Source organism: Sus scrofa, chromosome 10 (genome assembly GCF_054392235.1).
Source record: "Sus scrofa isolate SSC_HxYL_T2T_F1_AM1 chromosome 10, Sscrofa_HxYL_maternal_Yorkshire_Landrace_v2.0, whole genome shotgun sequence".
NCBI classification, from domain to species: Eukaryota; Metazoa; Chordata; class Mammalia; order Artiodactyla; family Suidae; genus Sus; species Sus scrofa.
This window is the reverse complement of record NC_139392.1, coordinates 25,870,717-25,896,235: the sequence shown is the minus strand read 5'-3', so window position 1 is coordinate 25,896,235 and position 25,519 is coordinate 25,870,717. Positions and strand designations below refer to the sequence as shown.

Sequence of the window (25,519 nt, the reverse complement as noted above, 5' to 3'; positions counted from 1 at the left end):
CCTTGTAACACTGAAAGAGATCTTTGTCTTTTGCTATATTTATTTTTCTAGTTTACTGCATTTTTGTGTTAATTTGAACCATGCAGACATTTAAATTTTTTTCTGTATTTTATTTATTTATTTTCTGCATTTTAATTTGTCGATTTTTTCCTTTGCCATATTTTCATTTGCTTCTAGACATGATCATTTTCCCATAGGTCTGATATTGTAATTGTTTCTCTGATGGTTTCTCTATAACTTAATATTAACACATTTTAGAATTTTTTTTTGAGTGAGTTTTAGCATGAGGACTTTATCATCCATTCAACTTTCTATAAAGTTGGAGTCAACTCTGGTTTCTCTTTTTTCTCCCACTGAATCATTCTCATTATCTGCACTTTTTGCTCCTTAAAAAATATATAGTTGCTTTATAATCTCTGCTTAAGTAGATCTCTCTCACTGATCTGGTAATTTTTCAGCATGTATTTTTGTATTATTTTTTCCTGTTTCAAACTCATTGCAATATTTACAGAAACTGAGTTATATCTCACGACATGGGCTTTGGAATTCTAGTTACATCACTTCTGCCTGTCTGATTTTCCACAAGTTTAACTCTAAACCTCAGTCCCTTATCTGTAAACTGGGGATCATATTAACCTTTACCTCCTAAGATATTCATGATTAAGTGAGGAATTCTATAGAAGACACTTAGGACACTTTCCATCGCCAGGCTTTGCACGGGAGAGCCTAGAAAAGTGTGAATGTGGTTAACTTGGGGGGAAACAGCCATTTCCGCACTAGGAAGTCCTGGCTGTGAGGCGGACAGACTGTGCTCATTTTACACCGAAGCTGGACAGCGTTGTTGTCACTGTCCTCGCTCACACCCACCCAAGCGCCCCGCCCTGGGAAGTGAGTCCTGCTCTGCAGCCGCAGCCCAGGTGGGTGCGGCCGTTGCCTAGGAGACCGAGCGGCGGGTGGGCGGGAGCTCGAATCCGCGCGTCCGGCGAGCGCGTTTCCGGGAGTACGTGCGTGCGCGACGCCCGGCAGCCAATCAGAGGGCGGGGCGCGTATTCAAACCTTGGTCGTGCGGCGGAGGGGGGTGCGGAGTGGAGACTGACAGGTAGGGGCCGCGGGGGGGGGGGGCAGCCCGGAGGAGGGACGGGGGCTGCGAGGAGGGGGCTGCGGCGCTGGGGCCGGCGCGTCGGTGCCGAGAGGGGGCAAGCGGCTCGGGAGTATGGGCTGGGCTGGCCCGCGGCCCCAGTGGGGCCGGTCCCCGGGGAAGGACCGGGGTCCCAGAGTGGGGCGGGGCCGGGCCTGGCCCTCGGCGTCGCTGACCCTTTCCCGCCCGAGGTGACAGCTGAGAACCCCTTCGGTCTCTTGGCCACCCCGGCCCCCGAACAAAGAACCGTCCAGATCCTTTAAGCGGCTGTAAGTGGCAACCGTTTTGTTTGTTTTTGTTTGCTTTTTAGGGCCGCACCTGTGTCATATGGAAGTTCCCAGGCTAGGGGTTGAATCCGAGCTGCAGCTGCCGGCCTACACCACAGCCACAGCAACGCCAGTTCCTTAAATCACTGAGCGAGGCCAGAGATAGACCCCGCGTCGTTGGCTCCCTTACCATTGAGCCACAACAGGAACGCCAGCCTGCCGGTTTTCAGCCCAGTGCAAGGTCTGGAATCTCTTCTTGCCTTTATGTTTGCTTCCGTATTAGGAAGAGTCAAAAGGTTGATGGGAGATGCTTAGAGTCTGGTGAATTTAGAGGTAATGATTGTGCATGATTTTAGAACTCTGTAAGGCTTACTTAAAAATGAGCCTCTATTATTTTATTCCTCCAGAGCCATCATCTCTGGTGTGGACGTTAAAAATACAACAGTCAGCTTCTGTGTTAGCAGGAAGAGTTTATGTGGGACCAGCAGGGAGGGAGCTGCAGTTCAGGAAGACCTTGCTGTGCAGAAAGGACAGACCAGTCCCAGAACAAAGAAGAGGGCTTCCCTGTCTGGGCATCTCCAAGCTGTTGTGGGTTCTGTTGGGACCACCTACAAGTCCCAGGAATGTTTTGTTTCCCAAGGTATATAAAAGTTATGTTTATGTTATACTGTAGCCTATTCAGTGTGCAATAGCATTGTGTCTTAAAAAAAAAAAAACAATGTATATACCTTCATTTAAAATACTTTATTGGTGGGCGTTCCCATCGTGGTGCAGTGGAAAAGAATCCAACTAGGAACCATGAGGTTGCCAGTGCGATCCCTGGCCTTGCTCAGTGGGTTAAGGATCTGGTGTTGCCGTGAGCTGTGGTGTAGGTTGCAGACACGGCTTGGATCCTGCATTGCTGCAACTGTGGCGTAGGCTGGCAGCTGTAGTTCTGATTCAACCCCAGCCTGGGAAACTGGGAACTTCCATATGCCATGGGTGTGGCCCTAAAAAGCAAAAAATAAAATAAAATACTTTATTGGTAAAAATGCTCCCATCATCTGAGCCTTCAGGGAGTGGTCATAGTAACATCAAAGATCTTTGAACAGAGATACCATAACAAGTAGAGTCTAATGAAAAAGTTTGCAATAGTGGGAAGATTACCAAAACCTGACACAGATATGAAGTGGGCAAAGGCTATTGGAAAAATGGCACTGACTTGCTGATGTAGTGTTGCTACAAAGCTTCCATTTTAAAAAACCCAGTATCTGGGAGGGGCAGCAAAGAACCTGAGACAGGTCTGCCTGTGTGGAGGGAACTGAATGACGGTCCTTGGAGGTGAGAAACAGCTGGTGGTGATGGCCTCTTTAGTGGCCAAGCTATGAATTTTCTCATTGGCTGGGCTGTTGCTAGGCAAAGAGGAAATCTTTCTTCCTCTTTGCCCTGGGATATGAAGGAGGTTCTTCCAGCAGAGTCTGTCAAAAAAAAAAAAAAAAAAAAAAAAATGGCAAGGGGTAAAACACAAGAGCTCCTGTTCAGATCCCCCCAACTCTATCTTAAATGAGGTCTCCCTTATTTACTTTCACGATGAAGTAGTTTGATCAGGCGTCATTTTACAAGTTAGGATCGGGCATGGATGTGTACAGGCTTGTTTCCGTCTGTATAACCAGTTAGATGCAGAGTTGACGAGAAGCCAGACCTCTTCGCTGTCGCTGCTCTTCTCTTTTCTCTGAAACATTAATGCTGGGTACATACAGTTGACACGTGTTTCCATAAACACTTGTTTACTTTATGGTCTAACTGCTAGAGGGCAGGCTGTCTGCTTAACTAATCTTGCGTGATTTTTCTTGACACAAGCAATTAATATACAGTTCTTGTCATAGATATTGTCTCTGGTGCTTATTTGGGGATAATCTGGCTGGTGGCACCTTGCAACTTCATCTCCACAAGGCCTTCTTGCATGTAATGTGTGATCAGTGGGTATAAAAATGCATCACTCCCGTCTTTAATTTCAGTGCTAGAGTGTCAGTCCCCCACCCTGCTCCCCAAGCTGGGGGGATGCTTAAAAAAAAAATCTTTGTTGACATGTACTCTTTTCTAACTTTCACCATCTCAACCATTTTTAAGTGAACGCTCTTAAATATGTTCCTTTTGTTGTGTAGTCATCACCACCATGGGTCCCCATAAGTCTTGCCGTCTTGTAAATCTGAAACTCTCCACCCCTTAAACCATAGCCCTCCCTTCCCCCAGCCCCCGGCATCAAACATGAGACTTTCTGTCTTGTTGACTTTAACTACTCTAAGTGCTTGATAGAAGAGAAGTCATGTATTGTTTGTCTTTTTGTGACCAGCTTATTTCCATTTAGCAGAATGTCCTGGAGGTTCATCCATATCGCAGCGTATTGCAGAATTTCTTTCCGTTTTAAGGCTGAATAATATTCCATTGTATGAGTATACGACATTTTGGTCAATGGACGCTTGGGTCGCTTCTCCATTTTAGCTCTTGTGAATAATGTTGCCATGAACCTGGGTATACACTTATTTCTTAGAGACCCTTTTTTTCAATTCTTCGGGGTATATACCCCGAAGTGGAATTGCTAGTTCTTGTGGTGATTTTATTTATAATTTTTGGAGGAACATTGACACTGTTTCCATAACAGCTGTACCATTTTACATTTCCACCAGCAGTAGACAACGGTACGAAATTCTTCACATCCTTGTCAACACTTGTTTTCTGTTTTTTTGGCAGTAGCCATCCTAATGGGCCTGATGTGGGATCTTATAGTTTTGATTTGCTTTTCCCTAATGATTAGTAATGCTGAGCTTTTTTTTTTTTTTTTTTTTTTTTTTTTTTTTTTTTGCTTTTTAGGGTCGCACCTGCAGTATATGGAAGTTCCCTGGCTAGGGGTCGAATCAGAGCTGTAGCTGCTGGTCAACACCACAGCCAAATCTGAGCCACATCTTCGACCTACATCACAGCTCATGGCAATGCCAGATCCTTAATCCACTGAGCGAGGCCAGGGATCAAACCCGCATCCTCATGGATCCTAGCTGGGTTCATTAACCGCTGAGCTATGAAGGGAACTCCCTTGAGCAACTTTTTGTGGGTTTATTGGTCATTCTTATATCTTCCTTGATATCTTATAAGTCACCTGGCACATTTGGCCCCTTTTTCTTTTTTTTGTCTTTTTAGGGCCCCACCCATGGCATATGGAGGTTCCCAGGCTAGGGGTTGAATTGGAGCTGTAGCCACCAGCCTCCACCACAGCCACAGCAACATGGAATCCAAGCTGCATCTATGACCTACAGCACAGCTCACGGCAACGCTGGATCCTTCACCCACTTATCGGGGCTAGGATCGAACCCATGTCCTCATGGTTGCTAGTCGGGTTCATAAACCACTGAGCCACAATGGGAATTCCACATTTGACCTCTTAAAACGGTTATTTGTGCATTCCTTCTCAACTTAGGAAGTGAAAATAGGGGTCTGGTCTTTGAAACCCATAGTATCCATCAGAGGGCCTGGCACCTCATGGGCGCCCAGTACCTATTTGTTGAGTAACAGCTCTAAGCTCTTTGCGGTCAGAGACTTGTCTGAAGCTGCTTGGGAACAATGTCTGAGCCAGAGGTCACCATCTATTCTAATGTATTCCTCTGAGACGTGACCATCACTCATACCTTTAAGGCCTGTAGTCTGTGCAATTTAAATTTATTTTATTTTATTTTAGTGGATACTTTTGGGAGCTGATGCATAAGAAATGGCTGGAGATCAAATGAATGTCCAAAGGAGAGCTTAAGGTTTCTTCAGCCACATTCCTTTTCAAAACAAATTGCTGCCGCAATGTCGGTTTACACGGCACATAATACCCGAAGCGACAGCACTCTCCTCGGTGCTCCTTCCTCCAGGAGTTCGTCCCTGCGCGTCCTCACCGCCGGCAGCAGGCGGAAGCTGCATTCCACATCGGATGTGTCCAACTGTGAAAATGACGATCCGCTGTCGAGGTCTACAAGTAAGATCAGAGACATAAATCGCACTTACGTTATTTCTGCCTGTAAAAAGGCCGAAGATCGGCCCCTCTCCCCTGACCCTGAGGGTAAACTGACGCTTCAGAGGAGAGTCACGAGGTGCAAAGAACCCGCTCCACTTGGCAGTGAGCTGGGGGACACAGCAGAGAAAACGGCCGAAACGAGCCTGGCATTGTTGCAACGCACTCAGACGGACTCTTCGGAAAAGTGGAAAACAGCGCAGAGTGTGGGAGGTGAGACAGAGAAAAACTGTGCTCTGCCAGGAGCCGGTGCAGATGTAAAGACGGTAAATAATGATCAGAGCTTTTTCGCGGTGCCATCTGCACCTTTACCTGTAAACCCGAATGGCATTGACGTGAAGGCTGATGAAAAATACAAAGAAACGCTTTCCACCCGCAGAGGGGCAGGTGGAAACAGAGCCCTGAAGTCCTTGACTGATAGGGGACCCGTTGGCCCTCGGAGTCAGATGGCAGTTGCTGGATCGGGGTGCTTGGCAGCAAAACCTCTTCCCAGCAAGGTGGACGTCAGAGCCTCGGGACCAGGAAACTTACATCCCAGAAGTACTGGCCCAAATTCTGGGAAACTCTCAGATAAGTTGGGAAGTTTGGAAAAAAGAGCACCTTCGAAGTGTAACACAGAGCCCAGGCTGGCGCCAAAGCGTGGCGTCCCTCAGCCTGAGAGCCCAGCCACGTGGGTCCTGAAAAGCAGGGTGCCTAGGCTTCAGGTTCAACACACGCCCCAAAGCCCTCTTCTCGCAAGTAAAAGGGAGAGGTTACAAGAAAAAACGTTCCTTCTTGAAGGAGAAACCACACTTCAGAAAACCTTTGCAGAAACAGACCCCTTAAAAGTGGAGAACTGTCAGGTGACTGTGGCCATCCGCGTCCGGCCTTTCAGCAAGAGGTATGTCACATCTTTTCATCTGGTGGCAGGTGGCAGGTCTAGTTCCCCTTCACCTGGGCGTCTTCAAACGGGCTGGTGATGTGTCTATAGAGAGAGAACGCCTGGGTTTAGTTGGGGTATGTTAATTCTTTTTATTTGATTTTAAAAAATTTTTATTTTGTCTTTTTGCCTTTTCTAGGGCCGCTCCCATGGCATATGGAGGTTCCCAGGCTAGGGCTCTCATCAGAGCTGTAGCCGCCGGCCTACGTCACCGCCACAGCAACGCCAGATCCCAGCCGCATCTGCAACCTACACCACAGCTCACCGCAACACCAGATCCTTAACCCACGGATAGAGGCCAGGGATCGAACTTGCAACCTCATGGTTCCTCGTCATATTCGTTAACCATTGAGTCACAACGGGAACTCCATTTGATTATTTTCGTTTCGTTGTGTTTTTAATTTTTATTTTATATTGCAGTCTAGTTGACTTACAATGTTGTGTTCGTCTCAGGTGTACAGCACAGTGATTCAGTTACGCATATAGCCACTCGTTTTCTGAGTCTTTCCCATACAGTTTATCATGGAATATTGAATAGTGTCCCCCGTGCACTTTAGAGGTCTGTATTTCATATGGTAGGTTGATTATTTTTGACAATTGGCTGTAAAATTAAAACATCGAAATCACCATATTTTGCAAATTTAGATATCTCTAGTTAAACTGCTTTCATTTTTATTTATTTTTTGGTGCCTGTGTGTTTTGTGTCTTTTTAGGGCTGCACCCATGGCATAGGGAAGTTCCCTGGCTAGGGGTTGAATCGAACCCCTACACCAGAGCCACAGCAGCAAGGCCGGATCCGAGCCGCGTCTGCGACCCACACCACAGCTCATGGCAACGCTGGATCCTCAACCCACTACGCGAGGCCAGGGATCAAACTCTCATCCTCAGGGACACCATGTCGGGTTCTTAGCCTCTGAGCCACAGCGGGAACTCCTACACACTCTTTTTACCATATTCTTTCCTGGTTTATCATGGGAGGCTGAGTGCGGTTGTCCGTGCTGTGCAGTAGGCTTTGTCGTCAGCCTCTCTGTGTACAGCAGCTTCTGTCCGCTAACCCCCCTCTGCTCCCCCTTTCTGTGTACCACTCTTTCAAGAGAGAAGAGTGCCGAAGAGCCCCAGGTGGTCTTCACGAACGGGAAGGAAGTAGCTGTGGAGCATCCGGGCAAGAGACAAGTGCACACTTTCACTTACGATCTCTCCTTCTGGTCGGTTGACGAGCGCCACCCCAGCTTCGCCAGCCAGGCAGCCGTGTACCAGGCGCTGGCAGCCCCGCTGCTGGAACAGGCCTTTGGCGGCTTCAACACCTGTCTCTTCGCTTATGGCCAGACTGGCTCTGGCAAGTCGTACACGTACGTTTCATCGTAGATACCGTGGTCCAGAGATGCAGACACTCTCTGGGACAGGCAGCAGCGTTTGAGAGAAAGAGGATAGCTTTGAGCCACTCAGCCCTGGGCTCAAGTCTCATCCGCTTTATATGCTATTTCTGCAGATGTGGCCCAGGTACTTAAAGTCTAAGCTTCCACTTCTGCACGAGACACCATCTACCTTGTAAGGATCCTGGGCCTCGTACTGTAAATTATGTGTCAGCCCAAGCCTGGAGAGTCTTGGCAGTGTTATTGTGAGAATTACAAGTCAGTCATCTCATGGACAGTTAGCTCGCAGTACCTGTCCTGGAAGGAAATAGGCAGATGTTAATAGCGGCTAAGAGTTACTGCGTTCTTACTGTGTTCCAGGCACCGTGCTGACAGCTCTGCCTGTCCCTTTTCACAACCACTCTCAGAAACAGATGGTCCTTATTCACTTGCATTTTATGGAAGAGGAGATTGAGGTTGACTAGGATTAAGTATCTTGTCTGAGGTCACAGAGCTAATACATAGCAAAATCAAGATTTTTCACTCAGGCACCAGAGCCAGATTCTTAGGTACTAAGATGGGGTTTATTTCGCTTGCTCTCCATTCTCTCCCCAACTCACTTCTCCAAAAGGAATTTTTAGAAACCTAATTAATTTCATTTCCCCCCCTTCATATCTCTTTCAGGATGATGGGATTTAATGAAGAGGCAGGAATAATTCCAAGATTTTGTGAAGACCTTTTTGCTCAAGTAGCCAAAAAACAAACCCAAGAGGTATGTTCTCAGAGCATCTGTAGGCCTTCATATTTGACTAGAAAACAGTCAAATTGAGTTATAATCAGTCTCGGGCCTCTAAGAAAGTACTCAGCAGAAGATGTTCTGATTTCTCGTCCCCGTTCCTGCGGACAGTTGTGTGCGGTGTGGGTTCCAGATTCAGAGTTGGTCCCTCCTGGTGGACAGTGATAGAGGGGTGTTCTCTGCCGCCCTCCCCAGCCTCCTCTGGTTTATCACTTCCGAGGACATGCGGGGCTCCCAGTGCCGTGGTTACACCCATCAGGTGCGTCTGTAGCTGGGCAGGTGCACAGACTTCCCCAAAGACAGCAGGTGGCATTGTTAGGACAGCAGGAGCAGACAGGAGTGGCCTGCAGATTCAACCCAGATTTGGCATCCCAGTCACACCTGCCCTGGCTCTCACCACCACACCCCTTCCCCCAAGTTCATCTGCTTGCCTAGAGACCAATTTCCCCCAAATTTGCTTCATCATGAGAGTCCTCATGAGTGTGTCAGGGGGCGGGTGTGTGCACTTGCTTGCTTCTGGAGATTCTGGTTCAGTTGGTTTGGAGGAGAGCCTGGGAATTTATAATTTTCATCCTTTTCCTCTAGTGATTCTTATGATAAAGGAAATTGGGAAAACACATGTGGGAGCATGGAGCTGAAAGACCTGGTGCCTGTAGTTAAGAGGGTGTGATGGAGAAACGGCCCACCAGCCAAGTAGTCAGGGAGATGCTGTATCAAGAAAACCCTTCGAGAGGAGAGAGCAGCCTGGGGACGTGGAAGATGGGAGGGGTCCTGGGAGGAGAGAGGGCTGAGCTGGCTTCTGAAGGAAACAGAACAGTTAGTAGCTTGTTGGAGGGGGCGCAGCACGAGCAGGGACTTCAAGAAAGTAGGATCCTCTGGGAACCTGTGCCCTGGGGAATTGCCAAGCGATAGAACTAAAGCGGAGGGACTTTGGCTCCCGAGCTTGCAGGGATCCAGGAGGCTGGCGGGGATTTTCAGCAGGAAGGAATAGGGTCGTGTTTGCTCTCCCACAAGGGCAAGACCCTTGCCTTCTGTCTGCTTCCATCATCCTTCCGGTGTGGTCCACGCGTACACAGAGCAAGCAGGTGCTTACCCGATTGAATTGAACCTTACCTAGACGGTAATATGAAAGGCAGAGACTTCTGTTGTTGAAATTGAAAAATTTTCTTTTTTGAGATAAAATTCACACAACATCAGCCCTTTTAAAATAGAAAACACAGTGGAGTTCCCATCGTGGCACAGTGGTTAACAAATCTGACTAGGAAGCATGAGGTTGCGGGTTCGATCCTTGGACTTGCTCAGTGGGTTAAGGATCTGGCACTGCCGTGAGCTGTGGTGTAGGTTGCAGACGCGGCTCGGATCCTGCGTTGCTGTGGCTCTGGTGTAGGCCAGTGGCGACAGCTCCGATTCGACCCCTAGCCTGGGAACCTCCGTATGCCGTAGGAGTGGCCCAAGAAATGCTAAAAAGACCAAAAAAAAAAAAAAAAAGAAAAAGAAAGAAAGAAAGAAAACAACACAGTGGCATTTAGCGCATTCATAACGTTGTGCCACTGCTGCCACCTCTGTCTGGGTCCAGAAGATTTTCATCACCCCCAGAGGAGACCCTGCGCCAGCAAGTAGTGGTGACCTGTTCCCCTCCCCTCAACCTCCGCTCCTGTCTCTGTGGCTTTACCTATTTGGGACGTTTCCCGCGAAGGGAGTATCACGCAACAGAAGCTCACCAGCTTTCTGGCACGTGGCTGTCTACACTCCACTCCTTCCTATGGCTAACATTCTGTTGTGTGGCCATAGCAGTTTTGCTCCGGCGTTCATCAGGTGATGGACATGCAGGCTCTTTCCGTGTTTCGGCAATTATAAACAGTGCTACTCTGAACATTGTACCCCCCCCCCTTTTTTTTTTTTTTTTTTTGTCTTTTCTAGGGTCGTACCCATGGCATGTGGAGGTTCCCAGACTAGGGGTCTAATCGGAGCTGTAGTTGCCACCTACACCACAGCCACAGCAACAGCTAGATCCTTAACCCACTGAGTGAGGCCAGGGATCCAACCCGCAACCTCATGGTTCCTAGTCGGATTCATTTCTGCTGCGCCACCACAGGAATTCCGGTACACCTTTTATTTGAGTAATTTTTAAATTTATCTATTTCTTTATTTATTTTGGTTTCTAGGGCCACACCTGCAGCCTATGGAAGTTCCCAGGCTAGGGGCTGAATCAAAGCTGCAGCTGCTGGCCTCCACCACAGCGACAGCAACGCCAGATCCAAGCTGCGTCTGCGACCTACAACCACAGCTCCTGCCAATGTTGGATCCTTAACCTACCAAGAAAGACCACGGATCGAACCTGCATCCTCATGGCTCCTAGTCGGGTTTGTAACCTGCTGAGCCACAACAGGAACTCCCTTCTCTTTGAATTTATTTGTGACTTTCTTTTGGGTAGATGGGAGGAAGGTCACTGGGTTTATATATAGTAACTCTCTGCTCAGCCTTTTGAGAAACCGCCCACTCTTCCACCAGCAGCTGGAGGGCTCGGGTTCCTCCACCTCCCTCATCGGCATTTGTTGTTCTCCATTCCCTGATTGGAGCCAACCTAGGGGATGCAAAGTGGTTTTGAGGAGTTCCCATCGTGGCTCAGCGGTTAGCGAACCCAACTAGCATCCAGGAGGATGCGAGTTCAATCCCTGGCCTCACTCAGTGGGTTAAGGATCCAGTGTTGCTGTGAGTTGTGGTGTAGATCACAGACGCGGCTCAGATCCCACGTCGCTGTGGCTGTGGTGTAGGCTGGCGGCTACAGCTCCAACTGGACCCCTAGCCTGGGAACCTCCATGTGCTGCGGGTGAGGCCTTAAAGAGACAAAAAAAGACAAAAAACAAACAAACAAACAAAAACAAAGTGGTTTGACTTGCACGTCCTTCCTGACTAATGATGCCAGACTCCTTTTCCTACACCTGTGGGCCATTTGTATGTCTTCTTTGGAGGAATATCTGTTCAGGCCTTTGCCCGGTTTTTAATTGATCGCAGTGTTTCTTTTGTTGAGTTATAAGAGTTCTTTATATATTCTGAATACTTGACCCTTATCAGATATGATTTATCAAAAATGTAAGGATGTTTGCAGGAAGTCAGTGCTGTGTTTCTGTTCCCGCTAGGTCAGCTATCACCTTGAAATGAGCTACTTTGAAGTATACAATGAAAAAATTCACGACCTTCTCGTTTGTAAAGGTGAAAATGGGCAGCGAAAGCCAACAGTAAGATTAAAGATTTTATTATTTGTTTGCAATTTCTGTTTTTATCAGTGTATATAATTAGTTCTCAAGATGCTCTATGGGTTACATTTTTACAAAAATGCTCTTATGTGGTAGCACGTGCTTGGGGTCCACAGTCTGATTACATTGCTATTTAGTAAATAAGTTGAACATTATTGTTAGTGGACATTAAAAGTTAACATAGTCCAAGATTTAGTTGGACTTTTATGTCAGATACCAAATTGCTAAAAAGTCTGTAAAGCCAAAAAAGCAGTAAAAGTCCTAAAAACTATGTTGTTATTACTTATTATAGAATATGTAATTTGCTGGATTATTTAGCAAATTGATATCTTATAGCTAATATTTTCTGTGAAATAGAAAGTTTCACAAAGGCATAGACTTTTTTTTTAAAAAGCTGCTATTAGAATTTAAAATTTAATTTTGAGGAGTTCCTGTCGTGGTGCAGCAGAAACGAATCCGACTGGGAACCATGAGGTGGTGGGTTCGATCCCTGGCCTCGCTCAGTGGGTTAAGGATCTGGTGTTGCCCTGAGCTGTGGTGTAGGTCGCAGACGCAGCTCAGATCTGGCGTGGCTGTGGCTGTGGTATAGGCCAGCTGTAGCTCTGATTTGACCCCTAGCCCGGGAACCTCCACATGCCATGTGTGCAGCTCTAAAAAGCAAAAAATAAATAAATAAAATTTAATTTTGAAAAGGACTGTGGCGCTCTAGAAACTAAGGTCTAAAGAGGTCACTTGTCTTGCTCAAGGTCATGCGGTTTGCTTTGGGCAATATTGAGAAATTTAAAACTTGGCATTTCCTGCTATGACTTCTTTGTGTTTTAAAATTTCTACTGACAGAGTTTAAAATGCGTAATGTAAAACTGAAAAATGTTACCTGTCTCAAATTTACTGAACCTATTTCAGAAAGCTAGTTGAAAGCATATCATTGGAGTTCCCGTCGTGGATAACGAATCCGACTGGGAACCATGAGGTTGCAGGTTTGATCCCTGGCCTCGCTCAGTGGGTTAGGGATGTTGCCGTGAGCTATGGTGTAGGTCACAGATGCGGCTCGCATTCCGTGTTGCTGTGGCTCTGGTGTAGGCGAGCAGCAATAGCTCCTATTGGACCCCTAGCCTGGGAACCTCCATATGCCATGGGAGCGGCCCTAGAAAAGGCAAAAAGACAAAAAACAAAAACAAAAACAAAAAAACGAAAAACAAAAAAAGAAAGCATGTCACTAATAGGCTGGGCAAGACTTAGGAATCAAAAAACCAATCAGATATTTGATGCTGTCTCGTGCTGTGGAGTCCTGTGCGAGGGCGAGCACTTTGTGGTCTTGAGGCTGCTTCTTAATGCCTTAGAGATGGGCTTTTTGGTGAGAACTCACTTTTGTATTTATTTCTGGGCAAAGTAGAAATGAATCTCTTTACCTCAGACTCAAAACATAGAAAAGAAGATGACTAGAAATTCTGTTTCCCATGAAACTCCTATCTTGCTCTTATTGCGGCTCTTTGCCCCACAGCTAAGAGTGCGGGAGCACCCGGCCTCTGGGCCCTACGTCGAGGGCCTGTCCACGTGAGTGGGGGCTTGGAGGGGGGGACCTCGGGCTCTCTGGGGGGCCTCTGGGTGACTGGTCTTCCACCCTGGATGTTATCCTCCTCTCTCCAGACAGTGTAAGCTGCTGGTTTGTGTATTTGCCTCTTTTGTCGCACCTGTGATGGGTCTGCGTAGAGGCGTAATTACACTGAATGGGAGATATTTGGCTTTTCTCCCTTTCCCCTGCTTCCCTGTTAAGTCAAGGCTTCGCTCTGGAGCTGCCTTTTTAAAATGTATTAGTCTAAACTGAAGAGGGGAGCCGTGCCGAGTTCAGTGTTTAGAGTTAGCAGTATGCCGAGAGTCATTTGTGTGGCTTTTAACACTCCAGGTGCTTTCTCAAAGGAAAAGGAGACGACCAGGTATGGATTTGGGCCCATTTAGTCACTCTGGGGTTGTGCTGAGACGCATCCATGCCAGCCTAACTACGCCCGTGTACCTCTGCCTGTGCCAACCACACCCCTATATACCTATACCTGATCTTATACCTATATGTGTACCTATAAGTGTGCCTTAGCCTAACATACCCGTCTATATAGGTACATATACCTCTGTATGTACCTGTGTGTGTACCTTGGCCTAACCACACCCATCAATACACATACGTATACCTATGCCTGATCATACCCGCCTATACAGATACCTGTACCTATTCATATACCTGTATATGTACCTGTGTGTGTACCTTGGCCTAACCACACCCATCAATACAGGTACCTACGCCTATGCCTTTGCCTGATTATACCCACCCATACAGGCACCTGCACCTATTCATATACCTGTATATGTACCTATATGTGAGCCTCGGCCTAACCAGCCCTGTCTATACGGGTACGTGTACCTATGCCTTTGTCTAATCATACCCACCTATACAGGTACCCCACCTATTCATATACCTATATATATATACCTGTGTGTGTACCTCGGTCTAACCACACCCATCAATACATGTGTACCTGTACCTATGCCTCCATCTATGCCTATGCCTGATCATACTCACCTGTACGGTAACTGTACCTATTCATGTACCTACATATGTACCTATATGTGAGCCTCGGCCTAACCACACCTGTCTATACAGGTACACATACCTATGCCTCTGCCTATGCACAGGGGTTAACGTTTATCTTTTGGTCTCATGACCTAGACTTGGATATTACAATGTTAAGTTGCTAAGGTGCTTCATTATATTAAGAAAAATCATACTTTAAAAAAATTCGGTAAAGTTAAAACATTTTATTTCCTACCTTTGAACGTGGAGAAAATGAAGGATTCTGTAGGAATCAGTATAATAATACCTATGAATTATTCCACCTGATCCTCAGAGAGTAATTATGTAGTTGAAGGGTGGTTGTTTTATAAGAACAAAAGTGCGATCATTGGTGAAATCAATTTTGTCTTTTTGCTTTTTTGACAGGAATGTTGTCAGTTCTTACTCTGATATCCAGGTAAGGCTGATTGAATTTGTCTTCTTTCCACTTGATAGAAAGATTAGAATCATAAGTATTCATAAGAATATTTCCCGAGGCTTACTATTTGCATAAACGAAAGGCTGATCTTATTAGTTTGTAATGAACAGCTTTTGTTTGTGTAAACAATAATCAAAAGAATCATTCTTTCAAGTTCCCATTGTGACTGGTATCTATGAGAATGCGTGTTTAATCCCTGGCCTTGCTCAGTGGGTAAAGGATCCAATGGTGTCGTGAGCTGTGGGGTAGGTTGCAGATGAGGCTCAGATCTTGAGTTGCTGTGGCTGTGGTGTAGGTTGGTAGCTGCAGCTCCGGTTGGACTCTCAGCCTGGGAACTTCCATATTCTGTGGGTGTGGCCCTTAGAAAAAAAAAAAGAATCTTCTGAACTAAGAATTTCAAATGGTCATCATGCAAGTTTAGAGTCATAGATATAGGCTTTTAAAGGTATCATTTCCTGGGAGTTCCCTTTGTGGCTCAGTGGTTAACTGAGGAACTAGGAACCAGGGGGATGTGGGTTTGATCCCTGGCCTCGCTCAGTGGGTTAAGGATGTGGTGTTGCCCTGAGCTATGGTGGAGATCACAGACGTGGCTCGGATCCCCCATTGCTGTGGCTGTGGCTGTGGCTGTGGTGTAGCCCAGCAGCTGTAGCTCCAATTTGACCCCTAGCCTGGGAACTTCCGCATGATGATGGTGTGGCCCTAAAAAAAAGCAAAAAATAAAAACCAAACATTAAATAAAGGTATCATTTCCTGATTCAAATTTTCGTGACAAAAAAAAAAGTAGACAATGGGAATACACTTTACTAAAGAAACATTTATTAATAATCTTATTGTATAAACTGGTTATGAATGTGCATATATAACCAAATGTGCTCACTTGGCCTTGTGCTTTAATTTGCTCTGGCGGCCGCGATCTGCAGGCCTGAACCCCCCCCCCCCTTCTCCCTAGATTTGGCTGGAGCTGGGAAATAAACAGAAGGCGACTGCGGCCACTGGAATGAATGACAAAAGCTCGCGCTCCCACACGGTTCTCACCCTGATGATGACCCAGACCAAGGTATTGTCTGTTGATTGGTTTTCTAGGTAAGATGGCATATTCACGCTTCATGGTTTCCTTGTTTTCTTCTTTAAATCAAAGGTAAAAGTACGGTCGTATAAATAGACAACATTGTTGGACTCGAGGGCCTCTGCATAAGAACTCTGCATGACTTTTGGCATATATGGCCGTATGTTTTTCTCATGGTTTTAAAGAGCAATAACAGGAGTTCCCAGCGTGGCGCAGCGGTTAAGGATCTGGCGTTGCCGTGAGCTGTGGTGTAGGTTGCAGACAGGGCTCGGGTCCCACGTCGCTATAGCTGTGGTGTAGGCCAGTGGCTACAGCTCTGATTTGACCCCTAGCCTGGAAACCTCCATATGCTGCAGGTACGGCCCTAAGAAACAGAAAGACAAAAAAAAAAAAAGCAATAACATGATTATTAATTTATTATGATATTGGCATTGTCATAGCAATATATGAAAATATATCATCAATAATACGTGATAGTTATATAGTATTTGAAAAAACATATCAGAAGTTAAAAGATTTTATTTAGTTTATTTATTTATTTTTGTCTTTTTGCCATTTCTAGGGCCGCTCCCATTGCATATGGAGGTTCCCAGGCTAAGGGTCTAATCGGAGCTGTAGCTGCCGGCCTACACCACAGCCACAGCAATGCAGGATTCGAGCCCCATCTGCAACCTACACCACAGCTCACGGCAACGCCAGATCCTTAACCAACTGAACAAGGCCAGGGATCGAACCCACAACCTCATGGTTCCTAGTTAGATTAGTTAACCACTGAGCCAGGATGGGAACTCCCAGTGAAAGATTTTAAATAATTCAGCCATAGGTTCTATTACTACAATAAAATCCCTCTAAACACTTTGATATATAATCCTTCAGTTTTTTTATAATCACGTTTAAATTTAGAAAATCTGCTACAGTATTATGCTGTTAAAATTATTTGTGGGTAGTTCCCATTGTGGCACAGCAGAAACAAATCTGACTAGTATCTGTGAGGATGCGGGTTCGATCCTTGGCTTTGCTCAGTGGGTTAAGGATCCGGCGTTGCCGTGAGCTGTGGTGTAGGTTGTAGAAGCGGCTTGGATTCTGTGTTGTGTGGCTGTGGTGTATGTCAGCAGCTGTAGCTCCAATTTGACTCCGAGCCTGGGAACTTCCATATGCTGCAGGTATGGCCCTAAAAAGCAAAAAAAAAAAAAAAAAACCTGAAAAATATTATTTTTCATAGCTATGTAATATTCCTTTGGCTATTAGAATTCCTCAAAATTTTCTTGGCTGTCAGACCTTTATTTTGTTTTTAAATACTTTGCCCCTTTAATGCTGAGATAACACGTTTGTACAGTCAGCCTTTTCCTTTGTAATTGAGTAGTCGTGGGGTTTTAGACCTTCAAAGCCATTTCTTCTATTTGGGCACAGGGCAAGCACTGCTCGGTGTATTGTTATAAATTGTCACAGATTCAAGGAGGGATAGTTTCAGTGGTAAATGAGTGGTCTGTAATCTTGTCTAACATTCTGTCTTACAGACACTGATGGAAAGGCATAGAAGAACTTATGATTTTTTATTTCGGTATTTTGCTCCAGACAGAATTTGTGGAAGGGGAGGAGCTTGACCACAGGATCCGGAGCCGCATAAACCTGGTGGACCTGGCGGGCAGTGAGCGCTGCTGGGCGACTCAGAGCAGCGGGGAGCGGCTGAGGGTAAAGGGTGCCGTTCTCTTGGTGGAGGGGGCGGCGGCGGGGGGAGCCTCGTCCCAGGTGTTGTTTTAAGGAGGTCTCAGGCTGTGCTTATGTAACAGCAAGAACCGCCTTTCCTTGCACGGTAGAGACTGTGCTGCTGAGGCCGAAGGAGGGATCCACAGTTCCTGGTTATGATGCTTTTTGAAGACAATGAGTGAATTTTGAGTCCTGAGAACGTTGGTAGTTTGGGGAAGAAAGGAAGCACCCAGCAATTTTCTGAGGGAAGAAATACACTTTGTGAAATGAAGGGATTGCTGAGCAGTGACTGGAATGTTCCATCTTGTCCCCAGGAGGGCGTGAGCATTAACAAGTCCCTGCTGACCCTGGGCAAGGTGGTCTCCGCGCTGTCCGAGCAGGCCGGCGGGAAGAGGGCCTTCATTCCTTATCGAGAATCCGTCCTTACCTGGCAAGTGGCTTTTGCGCGTAAAGAACTGTGTGAAAACACAGCGACTGCCTCAGGAGGAGGCGTGTAGACGGACTCTGGGTAACCCGGGGACAGTGGTAAGCCGTGGGGGTTTGGGAGCCAGGCTGCCCACCAGCTCTGGGACTTCGTGTAGGTCACTTAACAGCCCTGCAGCCCATTTTCTTCATCTGTAAAATGGGGACGATATCAATGCCTGTCTTTTGGGTTATGGTGAGCGTTAAACAATGCAGGTAAACCTCTTAATGCACAGCGCGTGCCGAGTCGGTGTCAGCAACTCTTATTATGCTTACTGTTACTAGCACCTGCTGCTGGAGCCTAGAGGGTGTCACCTAACGTTTTAGTGTGTATGTGAAGTGGAATCGGGTAGTGTCGCTTGCTGAGCACACACTGGCTCATTCAAAAAGTGTTTTCACTAATGACTGTTTAATTTCCCATATATTACACTCAGATTACACAGTCAAGATTTAATATCCAGGGCTGTTCCCATCATGGCTCAGCAGGAATGAACCCAACTAGTATCCATGAGGTCGTGGGTTCAATCCCTGGCCTCACTTAGTGGATTAAGGATCCAGCATTGCCGTGAACTGCAGAGTAGGCTGAAGACATGGCTCGGATCCTTTGTGGCTGTGGCTCTGGCATAGGCTGGTAGCTGCAGCTCCGATTCGACCCCTAGCCTGGGAACCTCCAAATGTTGCAGCTGCAGCCCTAAAAAGCGAAAAAAAAAAAAAATTGATATCCAATTCTGAGAATCCTGTGTCTCTATTTGATGGCGGTGTATCTTTTTATAATTGACTTACTGTAGTGCACTTGCCACCCCAAAACTTATAAGGCAAATCTATTTTTTTTATGCCTTTTGAAAACTAAGAATAACTTTTGGAAGTTAAGAATAATTCATTCTGCATAAAGAAAAATAGGCTTTTTAGTCTCCTACCATTTTCCCTCTAAAATAAGGCCTTTGCCTCTATGGAAAACAATTTGTGCTTGCATGTTCAGCCATCATTTTCTGCACTTCTTGAGCAGCATCTCTGAAGAGTTGTGGTTACCATGGAAATACAGAAATGTCCTAGAGTCTCTCATGGGCTGGTGTGGCGAGGAGGGTTTTACTAAATATTAGATGTTTCATTTTAAAATCTCCGCACAGACTGTCACTTCGCAAACAATATAAAAAGTGTAAGAGGGGCGTTCCTGTTGTGGTGCAACGGAAAAGAATCCGACTAGGAACCCTGAGGTTGCGGGTTCGATCCCTGGCCTCGTTCAGTCAGTTAAGGATCTGACGTTGCCATGAGCTGACGCAGCTTGGTTCCCGCATAGGCCGGCAGCTGTAGCTCCCATTCGACCCCTAGCCTGGGAACCCCCATATGCTGTAGGTGTGGCCCTAAAAAAAAAAAAAAAAAAAAAAAAAAAAAAGCGTAAGAGGAAATAAAGTGCTCACGAGATCTAAAAACAGCTGCAAATACCAAAGAATTCCAAAACTGTCTTTGGGTACAAAGTGTAACTCTGTACTATCTGTCCCATTGCTCTCCAGGTAATGGTTGTTACTGGGTCATTGGAGGAGCAGAGTCTAATTGAGTCTTTTTTCCTTGAAGGCTGTTAAAGGAGAGTCTGAGTGGAAATTCAAAAACCTCGATGGTTGCCACCATCAGCCCGGCTGCCAGCAGCGTGGAGGAGACGCTGAGCACGCTGAGGTACGCCGCCCAGGCCCGGACCATCGTCAACGTCGCCAAGGTCAACGAGGACATGAGCGCGAAGCTGATTCGAGGTGAAACGCATCCCACAGATTTGAGAGTTGCTCTTCAGGAGTTGAGCCTCCGATGTTCACGTCGGTCGTGAAAGTCCGTGTACAGACCGAGAAAGTTAAAGACGCTGCCCCGGGCCGGAGTAGGAGAGCCCAGGCATTCTGCACAGATGCAGGAGGGAGGGGAAGGAGGGTGGGGACAGGGGTGAGAAAGAGGGGGAAAGCCAGAAAAAGCGTAGGAAACAGAGGGGGTGACGGGGAACAGCAAGTGCACAGGAAGATCACCTTGACCGGGTGGCGTAGGCGTCACGCTGTGACGGTGATGGCCTTTCTTTCCCCTCCCGGGACCGCTCCTCCATCGCTCTCTTTCTCAGCTCTCTCCTGCTTAGTCCACTGGGCCGGGGGCTGCGTGGTCCTGGGTTTCTGGCCCAGGCCTGGCTTCAGCTAAGCTTCCTCCTCCCGCCAGGGGTCTTGGTCTGTGCAGCCTCATCCCTCTCCTCTATACACGGGACCACTGGCATTAAAAATGAGTATGCTGGGGAGTTCCCATAGTGGCTTACTGGGTTAAGAACCCTGCATCTCTATGAGGACGCAGGTTCGATCCCTGGCCTCGCTCAGTGGGTTAAGGACTTGGCGTTGCCATGAGCTGCAGTGTAGGTCGCAGACTTGGCTTGGATCCTGGGTGGCTGTGGCTGTGGCTGTGGTGTAGGCTGGCAGCTGCAGCTCTGATTTGACCCCTAACCTGGGAACTTCCGTATGCTGCAGGTGTGGCCCTGTAAAACAAAAAAAGAACTTAGAAAAATATTCTGGATTCCAGCTTGAGCAATCTTTGCTCGTTCTCCAACAGGCCCTCATGAGTAGGTTGGCCTGGGGTGGTTCTCGTTTACATCTGTCGTCACAGGGTCATTGACAGTGTCCCCCCTCCTTCTCAGCAGCCCCCCCCCCCTTTGGACACTGCGTTATATGGCCATCCTGTTTATGAGGGAGGAAGAGTCACTAATGTGGGAGCAATTTTTCAGGTTAAGGTTAGGTAGAGATTTATGTAATTAAATGAAAATTTCTGCAAGTATGCTGTTTTACTTAGTAGTGCTTAAAACTTCAAATAAAACAGAAGATTGGAGGATGATGTCTAGCTTGGAAACTACTATATGGCAATGTTATTAATCGTGCATCTTTTTACTTTTATTTAGAATTGAAAGCAGAAATTGAAAAGTTAAAAGCTGCTCGAAGAAACAGTCAAAATATTGACCCCGAGCGATATAGGCTCTGTCGGCAAGAAATAACATCCTTAAGGATGAAGCTACACCAACAGGAGAGGGACATGGCAGAAATGCAGAGGTGGGCTCTGGTTGCTACCTTAGATGCTCATCGTGTGGCTGGAAAGATTGGACTGGCCTCGGGGGAGGGGGTGTGGGGGGGGGGTGGGAGGCGTGGGGGAGGGGAGGCTCCTGAGTCGGCCTGTACCCTCCCCCGCCTTGAACAGCTCCTCCCTAGACGGTCACATTTTGAATATTCCGAAGTAGTTTCCTGACCAGCATTGATTGTCTCTTGCTTTTCAATCTTATACACCCGCGTATTTTTCACTCTGTTATTTCGCTTGTCTTTGAAAGAATGTGGAAAGAAAAACTTGAACAAGCTGAACAAAGAAAACTTCAAGTCACAAAGGAGTTACAGGTAATATTTCAACTCTCTCAAAACTGGCTTGAAAATTTGCAAAGGAATACACCGCTAAATATACGGATTGAATTTCTGAACTCCTCGCTGCGCACTGACACTGTGCAAAGAAGCATCACCGTAGAGGGAATTCGTATAAAGAAGTATTAGGACCCAGCGGGCGCTCGTGTGAGGTCATGGGGCAGGGGATGCGGTTGGAAGGACACGTTATGGTTAGTTCCTTAAGGGCTCGATTTCCAGGCCAAGGAATTTGGGGTTTATCCTGTAGGAAGTGGGAAACCGTTGACCAGGGAACTGGCGTTTGAGACGTTTGCGTGTGAATTCAGTAGGATGCACTCGGCAGGGGACGTTAAGAAGGACTGAAAACAGGAGGGCTGTTGACAGGGCGTCAGGAGGCGGAGGTGACGGCTGTGGTGCAGCAGGTGTGGCCTGTGACACTGGACAGGGTCCCGAGTGGGCTCAGGATGGTGACGGGCAGGGCCACCCGGGGCCAGCAGGGCCAGGAGTTTAAGAAGGACGGTGGCCACACTTACAGGGAAGCTCGAGGAGCGGGTTTCTAAGAAACTGAATTTCCTGATTTTACTGTTGAACGGAGACCGTTGCTTTTCGGTGGATTTCACAGTTTCGTGCTTCTGGCTGAGGGTGAGCCTTTCTCTGACTCCTCCTAGAAAGCAGGGATCACGTTGCAAATGGACAACCGCTTGCCGAACCTGGTCAATCTCAGCGAGGACCCACAGCTGTCGGAGATCCTGTTATACGTGATCAAGGAGGGAGCGACCACGGTGGGAAAGGATAAGCCCGACTCGAGGCACGACATTCGCTTGTCGGGGGTGCTGATCGCCGAGCATCACTGGTACGCTGCTCCCCTGGGTCTCCCGCGCCGATACCCCTGCTCCCTGGAAGAAGCCCTCAGGGCTTGGCGGCCGGGAACACAGGCGTGCCCAGGGTTCTGTGACATGGGAACGGTGTCATAGGCTCTGTTTCTATTCTGTGCACTTGGTCTTTTGCCTGAGGGATAATTTCTTTTCTCGGAGGTACGATCGCAGGCACAAAAGGAAACGAGTCTCCTTCATCTGTGGCAGGATTTCTGGTTGGGTTGACAGACTTAAAAATTTTCTTCCGGAGTTCCCGTCGTGGCGCAGTGGTTAACGAATCCGACTAGGGACCATGAACTTGCGGGTTTGGTCCCTGCCGTTGCTCAGTGGGTTAACGATCCGGCGTTGCCGTGAGCTGTGGTGTAGGTTGCAGACGAGGCTCGGATCCCGCGTTGTGGTGGCTCTGGCATAGGCTGGCGGCTACAGCTCCGATTAGACCCCTAGCCTGGGAAACTCCATATGCCGTGGGAGTGGCCCAAGAAATGGCAAAAAGACAAAAAAAAAAAAATTTTCTTCCGAGGAATTGAACGCAACTACATATATTGTTGGGGTGATAGTAATTGCAAACTCTTTTAGCTCCCCAGCGTGTTTTCCAGATCTCCCTGTGTTGATCCTGCAAAGTATCCAACTGTGTGAGGTTACCCTTGGCTTTGCTCATAGGTGTGTCAGTCGTTTCTGGCCTTCGGCTCCCGCAGTCCTGCATCTCCTGGTACCAACAGGAAGGGCTTCTCCAGAGCAGGTTTCCTGGGTGATAAAGGGACAGGGCCCTCAAGGCAGTCCCTCAGAACCAGGTGGCCAGGCCTTTCTTTGTCCCAGTGGGTGGTTTGAGTGTGGTGATTTTCCACGCACCCTGTAACAATAATTCTCAAGTTTGGGAAGCACTCTTTTTTTTTCTTTTTTTCTTTTTAGGGCCACACCCAAGGCATACAGAGGTTCCCAGGCTAGGGACTGAATTGGAGCTGTAGCCACCGGCCTACACCACAGCCACAACAACACAGGTTCCAAGCTGTGTCTGCGACCTACACCACAGCTGACAGCAACACTGGATCCTTAACCCACTGAGTGAGGCCAGGGATCGAACTTGGGTCTTCATGGATGCTAGTCAGATTCGTTTCCCCGAGCCACAGTGGGAATTCCTGGGAAGCCCTCTTAAGTTGTCAGTCTATGAGTAGGCTATAGGATATGGGCTTATCCCCTTCCGAGGTAATTTCAAACCATCTTCCAGGATGATTGTCGTGTCCCTGGCACTGGGGGTGGCTGTTACCCCACCTTCTTGCCAACACTTAGTACTGTCAGGTGGACGTGAGATGGCATCTCGCTGGGGATTCCATTTGCATTTTCCTGACTCATAATCTTCATATATTCATTGGCCACTTTTGTTTGCTTTTCTGTAACTTGCCTGTTCATGTCTTTGTCCATTTTTCAATTGTATTGTTTGTTTTCTTCTCCATAATTTCTTGGAGTTCTTTATATATTCTGGTTGCCAAGCTTTTGTGAGTCTTATGTGTGGTAACTGTTTTCCAGTGCTTGGCTGACCTTTTCACTCTGTTAGGTGCCTTTGGGTGGATCAGAGTTCTTAGTGTTGTATATTCATTTATCTGTGTTTTCCTTTGTGGTTATCGGTTCTTTTGTCTTGTTGAAGAAACTCTTTCTATATGGAGGTCATGGAGATATTCTCCTAAATTATCTTCTAAATATTTTTTTTTCTTTTTTCTTTTTGTCTTTTTGTCTTTTTTTTTTAGGGCCACACTTGTGGCATATGGAGGTTCCCAAGCTAGGGGTCTGGTCGGAGATACAGCTCCTGGCCTACACCACAGCCACTGCCACAAACATGCTGGATCCGAGCCTCATCTGTGACCTACACCACAGCTTATGGCAACATGGGATCCCCAACACACTGAGCGAGGCCAGGGATCAAACCCACGACCTCATGGTTCCTAGTCGCATTTGTTTCTGCCGCGCCTCCATGAGAACTCCCTCTTCTAAATGTTTTGAAATTTTGCTTTCAGATTGAAATTCCCTACGTAGCAGGGATTTTTTTTGTTTGGTGTGAAGTGGGATCTAAATTCATTTATCATCCGTGTGAATAACTAATTCTACCAATACCATGTGTTAAATAACATACGGGTTTTTTTTTGTGTGTGTGTGATCTACAGTGTTCATGCAAAAACTTCCAGAAATACAGTGTGTTTTCTCACTAACATTGCCCAGGCTTAGTTATTTGAGCTCCGCGATGTCTTTGAACCTGGCATGGTGCTGCTCCTATTCCCCTGATCCTCTTACTCGCCTGTTAATTGCTTTCTCTGTCTTAACCCAGTGTTGCAAATAAGTCATGTCTTATTTACCCTGTGCCAAAGATGCAGAACGTGCTCCCCAAAGCACTGAGAGTCAAGTTGGGGACTAGGAAGTCCCCACTTGTGGGCACTTGGGGTTTCCCTTTAGTACAGGCTCAGTGTTTGTCTTACTCCCTGGACCTTGAGCTTCATGTGGGCAGAGCAGATAGAACTAGGAGAGAGAGGAGTTCCCGTCATGGCGCACTGGTTAACGAATCCGACCAGAAACCATGAGGTTGTGGGTTCGATCCCTGCCCTCGCTCAGTGGGTTAAGGATCCGGCGTTGCCGTGAGCTGTGGTGTAGGTTGCAGACGCAGCTCGGATCCTGCATTGCTGTGGCTCTGGCATAGGCTGGCAGCTACAGCTCCGATTCGACCCCTGGCCTGGGAACCTCCATATGCCGCGGGAGCGGCCCAAGAAATGGCAAAAAGACCAAAAAAAAAAAAAAAAAAAAAAAAAGAACTAGGAGAGAGAAGTTGCTGTTTAAACCATTACCTGGTCAGGACAGGAGGCCGAGGGCCAGCTGTCCTTCTCAGGTGCTCGTCCCCAGGCACTCAAACACACTACTGCTCTTTCATTGCAGAGCTTGGCGCCTCCTCTAGAGCTAGAGGTGTTTGTTTAGGGCTCAGTTCGCTGCAGTTTGCTCTTTATTTCTGTCTAATTAATCCAAAGACATTTGGACTTTGGAGTTTCTTTCATGTTTTCTGTCTCCAAAGACTCAAAGGGATGCATAGCATTTACAGCTGATTTTCCGCAGCATCGTCTTATAGTCAGGGCCCAGTTAATCATGACCAAGGAGTATGCTTTAATCTCCATGCTTTTCCTTTTCCGTGCTACCCGCTTTTCGTGAGAGGAAAATGTTCATTCCCTTATTAAAACTCATAT

At 47.1% G+C, this 25,519-nt stretch overlaps 1 protein-coding gene across 5 annotated transcripts in view; it reads left to right on the top strand.

Annotated features, from left to right (window-relative positions):
- The first annotated feature begins 1,032 nt into the window (after positions 1-1,032).
- Positions 1,033-25,519, top strand: part of KIF14 (kinesin family member 14) — a 55,224-nt gene continuing 30,737 nt past the window's right edge. For 2 of the 5 annotated variants that reach the window (XR_014818268.1, XM_084980714.1), the window contains exons 1-14: positions 1,033-1,099; positions 5,114-6,311; positions 7,445-7,699; positions 8,387-8,474; positions 11,639-11,737; positions 13,257-13,309; positions 14,745-14,775; positions 15,746-15,853; positions 17,438-17,554; positions 17,884-17,999; positions 19,604-19,776; positions 20,943-21,090; positions 21,363-21,426; positions 22,095-22,279. Coding sequence is in view for 3 of the 5 variants with exons in the window: in XM_084980714.1 (XP_084836840.1) it covers positions 5,227-6,311; positions 7,445-7,699; positions 8,387-8,474; positions 11,639-11,737; positions 13,257-13,309; positions 14,745-14,775; positions 15,746-15,853; positions 17,438-17,554; positions 17,884-17,999; positions 19,604-19,776; positions 20,943-21,090; positions 21,363-21,426; positions 22,095-22,279 (2,522 nt within the window). In the remaining 2 variants the exon portion in view is untranslated. Of the gene's footprint in view, positions 1,408-1,811; positions 2,045-5,113; positions 6,312-7,444; positions 7,700-8,386; positions 8,475-11,638; positions 11,738-13,256; positions 13,310-14,744; positions 14,776-15,745; positions 15,854-17,437; positions 17,555-17,883; positions 18,000-19,603; positions 19,777-20,942; positions 21,091-21,362; positions 21,427-22,094; positions 22,280-25,519 lie in introns of all 5 variants that reach the window. The other 3 variants (XR_014818269.1, XM_084980715.1, XM_021064497.2) reach the window with 2 other exon arrangements.